General features: G+C 41.7%; 1 protein-coding gene across 1 annotated transcript; it reads right to left on the bottom strand.

The window, feature by feature from the left end:
- LOC109850220 (50S ribosomal protein L9, chloroplastic) lies at positions 980-10,931 on the bottom strand. The gene is made up of 6 exons (XM_020420185.1): positions 10,695-10,931; positions 10,472-10,599; positions 9,267-9,312; positions 1,614-1,711; positions 1,448-1,495; positions 980-1,358 (listed from the first exon to the last, which is right to left on the bottom strand). Exons 1-6 carry the CDS (start codon positions 10,845-10,847, stop codon positions 1,238-1,240), a joined length of 594 nt encoding a protein of 197 aa, XP_020275774.1. The 5' UTR covers positions 10,848-10,931; the 3' UTR covers positions 980-1,237.

The following is an 11,775-nucleotide window of genomic DNA, read 5'->3' as shown; positions in this document are numbered from 1 at the left end:
TGGCGGCGGAGCGGGGGAGGGAGGCGGAGCTGGGGAGGGAGGCGGGGGCGGGGGAAGAGGAGGAACGGAGGAGGAGAGGGTGTAAGGGAGGGGTAAAATCGAGATTTTTGAAGAGGTTACATTGGAACTTGAGGAGAGGGGTCTGGACATAATTTTTTCAAAAAAAAGGGGTTGCAACACATTGTTGAAAGTTTGGGGGGCCGTGGCACATTGAAAGTTAGATTTTGAGGCATAGAAGCAAATTTTCATTGTTTTTTTATTAATGTTGATATATAGTTTTATGTGTTCTCAAACTGATGGTCTGTATCATGTAACTAATCTGCTTTGTCAAGTATAGATTTAATATGAATTTCTAATTGATATATAGTTCTATATGTTCTCAAACTAATGTTCTGCATCTTGTAGCTAATCTGCTTTGTCCAGTGTAGATTTAATATGAATTTCTCATCGCACTATGCATTTACTATGTGGCATAATATATGTAAAATATTACAAGTTGGAATCTTTTATATGCCTTTTAGATTAAAGTTCTGACATTTCTTATAGCATAACTAAATTCAATGCAATAACAAGCTTGATATCAGTATACAAAACGTTATCGGTCTTATCATCATCAAGTAGAGATTTAAAAAAAATAATATCATTTAGTACGATGTATTGTATAGTAACTATGCATGAACTATTAGACAAATGAGTTATAGGAAAAAAAACATAAAATAAAACAAAATAATCAAATTATCTGACCACGTGCATCAGATGTGCATCCCATCTAGTTCTTTAAATCATCCAAGCTTTTTCAGTGACCTTCAAAGACTTTCATATATATTTTTGGAGGGTTCATTTTTTTTTTCAATGAAAAAACAATCAAACGCTAATTACAAAGATTCTGTGCACGTCTGCAACCCCTAATGAAGTTAATAGAAAACAACCCTCAACCAACCCTTGAAAAGAACAGGGAAAAAGAAGGAGCACTCTTCTCTGTCGACTCAAAAGGTAAGTTAATATATGACAATTTGACAATTTTCATTCTCAAAACAAAGCGTACATAAAGAAAAATTGAGAATTGATTTTAAAGATCACTCATAGAAGTACACAGTTAAAAGAAAAGAAAAAGGAAAAGAAAACATTTGAGAACTGAGTAGAGACATATAAGCACAGAAAGGATCAAAGCTATGCCCGTGCAGCTTTTATGAAGGCCTCAGCGGATGGCGAATGCTCTTCAAATGGAGAGACCAAGTTAATTTGCAAACACATTAAGTTTTACTTGAGCTGTGACTTCGGGATGCAGCTTAAGCTCCGCAGTATACTCTCCAGTTTCACGGATTTCTGGAACAGAGACAATTCTCTTGTCGATATCCCTGCAAAGCAAATACGAAAAAGGGGGGGAAAAGGTGTGAGTCCAGTTGTACATTAGGTTCAGTTTCACTTAGATATGTCCAGAGAATACCTCTGTAGTTGTGCCTTAATTATGTCAACAAGATCTTGGGCAGTAACACTAGCAGAGGAAAGAACAGCGGCATATTAGATTAACAATGTCGAGAGAGAGAGAATAAAAACTTAGAATATTGTAGTAAAATAAAACTCTGCTGACTGCGCCTTCGATGTAAAATTACCTTCCAAATATTTGTTTTCCTTTCCCACCTTTCCGTTTCACCTTGAAAGCCCCTACCGTTTGGAAAATTCGAGCAAGTTGTTGTGCCTCTTCTTTTACCTGGAGAGGATAACAAGGCTTGTTTTAGAAAAATATTTGAGCAGAGGTAAAGTAGTGAACATACTCAACTTGATAAAGCATAACTTTGCTGGTCTCGGTGAAACAGAGACAAATAAAACGAAGGTCCCAATAAAAAAGAATAAGATCAAAAATCTCCACAAATTTATTCATACTTTCTTAGCTACGAAGACTCGTTCCAAAGGCATGACTGGTTGAGCCATCTGAACTTTAGATGGTTGACGTCCGAATAGTCCTTCAACATATTCTGATTATGGAATTCCAGGCTTTCAATAGTTTATCAACTTTCACTAAAATTATAATATTGTTGTCTCGAGTCCATTGCGTTAAGAAGTCGGCATCCCGCAATAAGAAGGAATCCTCATACTGGTTTATGGATATAAGGATGCTAGAATGATCGTTGGGATGTAATAAGATTATATAGTTAATGGAGCAAAGAGGAACGTAGACCTAAAAGAACTTGGTTGGAGCAATTAAGAAGGTATGATAAGAGTGAACTGGAGGGAATGACCCATAATAGCAATTGTGAACTCGTGGGATTAGGATTAGTGGGCCACTCCCACGTGAGTACTGCAAGCAGCACAAAGAAAACGCGTGAGCAGGTGAGGTGAACGCATGGGGGCCACGAGTTAGAAGCATAGCCGCGGGAGCACTTTTTTTTTCGTTTCAATCACGAGATGCAGGCCCACCCGATTCCGTAACTAAATATTTCTCTTCAGATTGGTTCTAGGGCTGTGTGCAAGCGAAGGAGTTTTTGGGCACGGAACTTTTGTTAGGCGGCTGCAGCAAAGAGGGCAGATGCCAGGAGATTTGTTTTGGCTGCGGGGATTCTTTGCGGCAAGAAGAAAAAATGCATGCTTTTGTGCATCCTTTTGTAGAGAGATATTGTGAGGGATTTGAGAGTTTGTTTGAGGGTTTAGGTTGTGAGTGATTGTAAACCCTAGTTGTATACTCTCCCTCTAATAGTAGATCTCCCCCCTCCTTGCCCCGTGGACATAGGCAATTTGCCGAACCACGTAAAATTAGTTGTATCGCTATTTGTGTGATTTGTAATAGTTTTTAGGTTCCCTCGACAGGTCAGTCCTAGAACTGCTAGAACTGATGAGAGGAAGAGCTGATATCTCACTTGGTTGAGATATTTTGCTTAAGGTTCCTGTTTCCTTTGTGAAACAGGATTTCCTATTGCGACCTGACTCTCTTGTTGTGCTGCCGAGGTGCTGCTGAAATTTTAGCGGCGCGCAACAAGTGGTATCAGAGCCAGGTTTCAGATCTAGGGTTTTGGCGTTTGGTGGAGGAAGAATTTATGTGAAGCTTGGTTCTTGGAGTTCTAGGCTTCAGTGGAGATAGCATTAGGAGTTGCCGTTGGAGATTTCGTTTTCCTCGTGTGGATAGGAAATCTATTTGGAATCCGATCTAGGGTACAGTTGGGTGGTTCCTAATTTTTATCAAATTTATTCTTTCTCTATAATTTTGGAGTTAGTTTGCAATGGGAGAAGAAGGTGAAAGCAGCAAGTCGATGGCGAGTACAATACAAGTAGGTTTTCAGAACACTAAGATTAGTGTGGTGAAGTATGACGGTAAAATCAACTTTGGTTTGTGGATGAGCGACGTACAGGATGAGCTCAATGCTCAGAATTTGAAAGAGACCATCATGGTCCACGAGAGGCCACCTAAATATGATTAGGCGATATGGGAGAAGATAAATAGGAACGCGTGTGGGGTGATCAGGTCCTGTTTGGAACAAGAACTGAAATATAATGTGATTGGGGTGACGTCTGCAATGAAGATGTGGGAAATTCTCAACAACAAGTATCTCACGAAGAATGTTGAGAACATGTTGCACTTGCTGCGAAGACTCTTCAGATTTCAGATGTCCAGAGGCACCTCACTAGCGGCGCATGTGAACAACTATACTAAGTTGTTGTCGGACTTGGCGAATGTTGATGAGAAGATATCGAATGAGTACAATGCTATTATCTTATTAGCCTCCTTACCGGATGAGGAGTATGATACATTCGTGCTCATTTTGTTGAACGGGGGATCTTCTATCAGCTATAGTGAAGTGACTAACGCATTGACCAATTACGATTTGAGGAGGAAGGACAAGGAAACTTCTCGTGCTAGCACTTCAGGAGAGGCCTTGTCGACGAGAGGTAGAAGTCCATATCCGAAAGGTGATAATAGAGGAAGATCAAAGTCTAGAGACCGCCACCAATTAGCAAAGAACCAATGTGCATTCTGCAAGAAGCAGGAACATTGGAAGAGAGATTGCCCGAAGCTCAAGGAGAAGGAGAATGACAAGGAGAAGGGCCTGAAGGCCAATGAGGTGAATATTGCGAAAAACGATGATTCCGATGATTCGAACTTTTCTTTACTGATTACTCCGGAGGTGAACCACTTGGATGCATCAGATTGGATGCTTGATTTCGGCGTTACCTATCATGTGACCCCTAGACGAGATTAGTTTGCATCTTTTGAGAAGCTCGATGGGGGAGTGTAGTCATGGGAAATGATCAATCCTGTGGCATTTGTGAGATAGGTACTGTGCGGATCCGGATGCACGATGAAGTAGTTCGTGAATTGAAGGAGGTGAGATTCGTTTCTCAGCTGAAGAAGAATCTTATCTCAGTCGGAGCTTTGGAGGCAAAGGGATTCAATGTGACTTTCAAAAACGCTGTAGCGAATGTTACTAAGGGATCATTGGTGGTGATGAAGGGAGTCCGCAATCGGAATTTGTATTATCTGAAGGGAAGCACCGAGATTGGCCAGATTGCTTTGGCTATTTCAGAAGCGGACATGAGTAGACTTTGGCACTATAGGTTGGGGCACACATGTGAAAAGTCACTGCAGGCATTGTGCAAGCAGGGGTTATTGAAGGGAGCCAAGAGTGGGAAGATTGAGTTCTGTGAGCACTGTGTTCTTGGCAAAAAGACGAAGGTGAAGTTCGGGACTGTCATTCTTCAGACGAGGGGCATCCTGGACTACGTGCACACAAATGTTTGGGGTCCCACCAAGACTGCATCACTTGGTAGTCGACATTGGTTCGTCACGTTCGTTGATGACTATTCTAGGCGTTGTTGGGTGTACACCATGACGAAGAAGAGTGAAGTCCTAGATATATTTGTGGAGTGGAAGAAAAGATTGAAACTACAGACTGGGAGAAAGATCAAGACGTTACGATCCGACAACGGCGAGGAGTACACATCAGACCCCTTTCTGCAGCTATGTCGAGACGAGGGTATAGAGAGACACTTCACGGTTAGTCATACACCGCAGCAGAATGGGGTGGCAGAGAGACTAAATCGGTCTTTACTGGAGAAGATCCGATGCTTATTATCGCAGAGTGGTTTGGAGAAGATCTTTTGGGCTGATACACTTACATATGCGAGCCACCTCATTAATAGGCTGCATTCATCTGCGATTGAGGGGAAAACCCCTATGGAGAAGTGGTCGGGAGAGCCAGCGCGAGATTATGACCAGCTCAAGGTATTCGGATGTCCTGTATTTTATCATGTGAGAACAGATAAATTGAAACCTCGAGCTAGGAATGTCATATTTGTAGGATTCAAACGTGGTGTCAAGGGATACAAACTTTGGAATCTAGTTGATAAGAAGATTGTGCTGAGTAGGGACGTCACATTCGATGAGGCTTTTATCTTGAAGCTTCTCAGCTCTCATCAGGTGGAGAGCGACCCGACGGAAGAGATATCGCAGGTGGTGGAGATCGATGCAGCTCCACATTATCCAAATGGTACAGTATCCATTAGAGTGCCGACTGAGGTGACATCAGGCGAGCACGACGGTAACATGGAGGATACGGGTACTAATATGCAGGATCAAGGACCGACGACTCAGGTTCAGGATTCGATTGCGGTTCGGAGACAGAGGTGAAACATACAGATTCCAACACGGTATGCCGACACAGTTACGTATGCACTTTCGGTGGAGAGTATCGATGAGATGGTACCTACTACATTCAAAAAGGCCGACCAGAGTTCGGAGACTGATTCGTGACAGGTGGCTATGCAAGAGAAGATGAAATCTCTTCATAAGAATGATACATGGGAGCTTGTTGAGCTTCCAAATGGACGGAAGACAATTGGTTGCAAGTAGGTATACACGAAGAAGGAGGGCATTGAGGGCACTCCATTAAGGTTCAAAGCTAGGTTGGTTGCGAAGGGCTATGCATAGGAGGAAGGTATTAACTATAATGAGGTTTTCTCTCCGGTGGTGAAGCATTATTCGATTCGGATTTTGCTAGCTTTGGTGACACAGTATGGTTTGGAGTTAGATCAGTTGGATGTGAAGACGACATTTCTTCATGGTGATCTTGATGAACAAATATATATGACTCAGCCATTGGGATTCCGAGCTGTAAGGAAAGATAAGTTGGTTTGCAGATTGAAGAAATCGCTATACGGTTTGAAACAGTCTCCTCGATAATGGTATAGACGATTCGATGGTTTTATGATTGGTCATTCGTACACTCGGAGCCAGTTTGATCCTTGCGTATATTTTCACAAGTTAAAAGGAGGTGCGTACATCTATTTGTTACTTTATGTCGATGACATGTTGGTTGCTATATTTTCACAAGTTAAAAGGAGGTGCGTACATCTATTTGTTACTTTATGTCGATGACATGTTGGTTGCCTTTATTTCCAGATCGGCTATAGATGAGTTGAAAGTTCAGCTTTCAAATGAGTTTGAGATGAATGACTTGGGTAAGGCCAAATGCATTTTGGGAATGGAGATCGACAGAGATAAGAAGAAGGGCAAAATTTGTTTAACACAGGTGGTTTATTTAAAAAAGGTTCTACAACGATTCCATGTTAGCATGGATACGAAGCCAGTTGGTGTACCTTTGAGAGCCCATTTGAAGCTTTCAGCTGGTCTTTCACCAAAGTCAGTTGAAGATCGAGAGTTGATGTCGAAGACTCCATATACGAGCGCGGTTGGGAGTTTGATGTACATGATGGTATGTACGAGACCAGATTTATCATAGGCGGTGAGCATGATATCGAGATACATGTACGATCCAGGAGTGGGTCATTGGGACGCCGTGAGATGGATTTTGAGGTACATTCGAGGTACGCTCAATGTTGGTTTAGTTTATGAGCGGGACACTACAGATGGACAGTTATGTATTGGTTATGTTGATTCGGATTATGCCGGGGATTTGGATAAACGCTGGTCTACAACGGGGTATGTGTTCATTTTGACCCGTGCGCCGGTGTGTTGGAGATGCACCTTACAGTCGACGGTGGCTTTGTCTACGACGGAGGCAGAGTATATGACAGTTACAGAGGCTGTGAAGGAGGCTATTTGGCTTCGAAGACTTTTGGAGGAACTTGGTATATCGTAGAGGTCCGTCACTATTCATTATGATAGCATGAGTGCTACTATTTCGCGAAGAATCAGGTTTTCCATGTGCGAACGAAGCATATTGATGTTCGTTATCACTTCGTTCGGGATGTTCTTGAAGATGGTGATGTGGAAATTGTGAAAGTCCACACGAAGGCACTTCGTTCGGGATGTTCTTGAAGATGGTGATGTGGAAATTGTGAAAGTCCACACGAAGGATAATCCGACAGATATGCTCACTAAGGTGGTTCCGAGCAACAAGTTTGATCATTGTCGAAACTTGTTGCATATTCGTAATTGTTGAGGCCGTTGACAGCTATTTGGGTGAACTACGTTCGGCTTGATTCATTGGACAAGAGGATACATAGGCAGTCTTTACGATGCAGCCGGTTTGGATTAGTTGATGGGGGTAAGATTGTTTGGACTCTCGTTCGGGTCCTCGACTTGTTATGGATTGAGTTCGTACTGGACACAACAAGTTAGGACATTTGGATGCTTTGGTGTCGGCTCAGTTTTGAAAAAACTTCACCGAGGTGGAGAATTGTGAACTCGTGGGATTAGTGCTCGTGGGATTAGGATTAGTGGGCCACTCCCACGTGAGTACTGCAAGCAGCACAAAGAAAACGCGTGAGTGGGTGAGGTGAACGCATGGGGGCCACGAGTTAGAAGCATAGCCGCGTGAGCACTTTTTTTTTCGTTTCAATCACGAGATGCAGGCCCACCCGATTCCGTAACTATATATTTCTCTTCAGATTGGTTCTAGGGCTGCGTGCAAGCGAAGAAGTTTTTGGGCACGGAACTTTTGTTAGGCGGCTGCAGCAAAGAGGGCAGATGCCAGGAGATTTGTTTTGGCTACGGGGATGCTCTGCGGCAAGAAGAAAAAGTGCAGGCTTTTGTGCATCCTTTTGTAGAGAGATATTATGAGGGATTTGAGAGTTTGTTTGAGGGTTTAGGTTGTGAGTGATTGTAAACCCTAGTTGTATTCTCTCCCTCTAATAGTAGATCTCCCCCCTCCTTGTCCCGTGGATGTAGGCAATTTTTCGAACCACGTAAAATTGGTTGTATCGCTATTTGTGTGATTTGTAATAGCTTTTAGGTTCCCTCGACAGGTCAGTCCTAGAACTAATGAGAGGAAGAGCTGATATCTCACTTGGTTGAGATATTTTGCTTAAGGTTCCTGTTTCCTTTGTGAAACATGATTTCCTATTGCGACCTGACTCTCTTGTTGTGCTGCCGAGGTGCTGCCGAAATTTCCGCTGCGCGCAACAGCAATGAATAGAAGAATAGAATTTATGTAGCTGCCAACAAAATTTTGTGATAGAAGCTTTGTTAGTGTTGTATATTGGCTTCTTTCATTTCCTTCAAACAAACAAAGAAAAGGCGTGCATGCCCCATCAGGGTATCTTGCACATGATCATCCCATTGAATAGTAGAGGTGAAAGGAAGAAATGGATATCTCAAAATACAAGCTCTCAGGTAAACACCAGACCTGTATTTGAGCATAGCAGAGGAAACTTGTCTTGTCCTCACCTTATGAGAAATAAACAAACATCTGAAAAAGGAGAAGCATCAACATGATACATGATCATGCCAATTGCTGATTCAAAATTCGAGTTAAAGCATCCATGCTGTTTCAAAACCTCCCTCAAAGGATAAAGAGGGTAAGACCCACCTAGTTTCAATAACATGCCTTAAGTTCCCACTTCAATTTAAACTTGTTCTGAAATTCAAAGATATATGGAAGAAGCAAAATGACATAATTGTTTATTCTCTTCTTATGTACAGGAAGTCCAATGTTCACCTCACCAACCTTAATTGAGATGTGAGGATGGAGCATTATTGTCAACTAGTTGGCACCAAAGGTGTATCTTGATACTTGGAAGCATGTCATGGAATTGTGGGCAATATAACCAACATCCTATAAAGGACATTGGAAGTACTTATACATGTCGTCACTGTAAAAAAAATATTCTGACAAGTTTGGCTTTGGCAGGAGCATCGTAAATCCAACAAAAGGTACTGGAGTTTGTGAAAGAACACTGGTTTCAGTAAAGTGAAAAATAAAAGTTTTTTTTTTGAAATGTAGGGATAATTTATAAAAGGCACCGATCTTGTCATATGGCATGCAGGTTGAAAGTAGCATGTCATGATCATATTAAGTTAGTTGAACCCTTACCCGCTTCTTCTCAGCCTCAATTCGCTCCTCTTCCATCTGCATTTCTCTGGATAAAAATCAGTATGAGGTTACAGCTAAAAAGAAATATTAGGACGTACATATAGTAAAGTATAAGGCTCCACCATCAAAGGAACACAGGCAGGCGGTGATGATCTTAAATTGCATAGTGTTTTTACTCATCCATATAAATGAGAATTTTTTTTAAGGTAAAGGGATGAAATAACAATACTGAGATAGATGTGTAAGAATGATTGAGCATGTAAGAAGCTTGAGTTTGCTGTTATGAAAAATAACATGGGAGAAAACTATTTGATACGTGCAACAAAGACAATATATCTAAAATTTAGGATAGAGTAAAAAGGATTAGATGATACCTAAGAAAACTTGAATATATGAAAATAAAAAGGACGCATTGTTGTGGTTAGTTTAACTTTAACCAAGGATATGACTCTTTAGAAAAGGATTGGAATATTAGAAAAGTTGGCTGTGCAAGGGAATGGGGTCCTTGTGCATGATTTTCTTTAGCTCCTCAATTGTAACATAGGTGGAATTCCAAAATTCCAAACTCTTCAGCCCCCCATGGTTTCTCATCCTTAGATCAATCAACCGATTACAATCCTATTAAAGATTGGATTGGAATTCAACTGTTTTTCACAAGATGGATGCTTTTTTTTATGGGTGCGTCATTACTTGGTCCGTTTCAACGAGACTCCAAAAAGCATTTTCTTCCTCGCATTATTGTAGGATCAACAGTCGATTCAATTGAATACCTATCATAAGTATGCATGGTATTGAATCAACAGATGAATGGGATTAATTAATAGGGAAAAAAAAACTTCATAATAATAAAGCATTATTTGCACTTTAACAACCCAAATTTTCACCCTTGAGTCCTATTTTGACGTTAATTTGACAATTTCATACTCTAAAGCCCTAACCTTGCTCTCCACTTTCACCAAACCAGTAAAACCGAAATTTGGTAACGATATTGATTCTCATTCACTTTTCTACATTAATATCCTTAAGGGTGTCAACTTTTTTGCACATTGGGGTATCAAATCGTCGAAAAAGAACTTCAGGGTATCTTTTTTTTAATAAAAAGATGAAACTTCAGGGTATTAAAGTGCAAATGAGCCTAAATAACAGTCACTGAAATGACAGAACTAAAGAATTGAAACTGTGGAGGAACGAAGAGAGAATGATACTTGAGCAGGAGAGGAGTAACAATTTGGGCCTTTCCCAAAGGGAGAAGGTAATTGCGAAAGAATCCAGCTTTCACTTCGAGGAGTTCCCCTTTCTTCCCAAGCTCAGACATGTCCTCTTTCAGAATTATCTAAAATTTACCCAGCTCAGATGAATGCAAATGAGAATTACTTGAGTCAGGAACGCGAACAGATTCAGAATTTTTTTTATTGTTTATTTTTTTACCTTGCGGGTTTTCTTGGCTTTCTTCTGAGCTAAAACCCTGCTGATGGGCTGCTGCTGCTGCTGCTGCTGTTGATGCTTGTGTTGTGGGCTTGGAAAAGGGCCGGTGCCGATGCTGCAGCTCCATCTCAATGATGCCTGCAACTGCGACGCCATTGCTCCTCTTGCGACTGCTTTCACAGCTCGGATGATGATATCATCTTATCCTGTATACTTTCTGGGCTTTTTTACTATTGTGTTGGGCTGGTCTGTAGGGGGGCCTCCATCAACCGGATGCATTACTCTTCCATTTTATTTACGGGGTTCTTTTCTCCGCCAATATTGGTCATTTATAAATCTTTAAGGGTTAATTGCGTACAGACCCCGTGTAGCATCACCCAATTGCAAACACACTCTCTATAGTTCTATTTGTTGTGAATGACCCTACGTAGCTCTGGATCTGCTATAGTATTGACCCAAATCGAATACACCTCTTAGAGTCTTAGTGAACTTTTTAGACGCTTTTAGAAGTTTAAAAAAATTTCTCACCAACAGAACAATGGGGCGTCTATCTGCCTCTTCAAACATTTTTAATGATTTTAAGAGTGAAAAAGAAAAAGAAGGAAAAAAAATCACTCAGGGTGTCTATTCGCAATTGGGTGATATTGCATGGGGTTGGTTCGCGATTAAACAACTCTTTCATATTTTGATTTTAGTCCCTAGATTGTTATGTAATCCCTCAAATCTTCTGAGTTATTTTAAATTAGTCGCTCGAGTTAGTTATTGTTTGCTTTGGAGGAAATGTTAGGATGAGGGTGTAGATCAAACCTCATTTCCGATGAGGAGCGCCGGCGAGGAGCTCCGACGAGCTCGATGTTGTCGCAGGCGAGCGTGGATGTCGACTCAGGCGAAGTCGACGGCGATCCCCAAGCGTGGCCTCAGGTGGAGCTCAAGCAGGCAAGCTCGCGTTTGGGGAGGGGGGGTTTCCGACCTCTGCGTTTGGGGCGGTTCGAGCTCTGCGTTCGTGTCGAAGCGACCTCTGCGTTCGTGCGAAGCTGGCGTCGAAGCAACTGTGCGTTCGGCTCGAAGTTGGCGCTGGCGACAG

This window comes from Asparagus officinalis, chromosome 1 (assembly GCF_001876935.1).
Source record: "Asparagus officinalis chromosome 1, Aspof.V1, whole genome shotgun sequence".
Taxonomy (NCBI): Eukaryota; Viridiplantae; Streptophyta; class Magnoliopsida; order Asparagales; family Asparagaceae; genus Asparagus; species Asparagus officinalis.
Note: the sequence above shows the minus strand (reverse complement) of the source record. Positions and strands in the feature narration are given on the sequence as shown.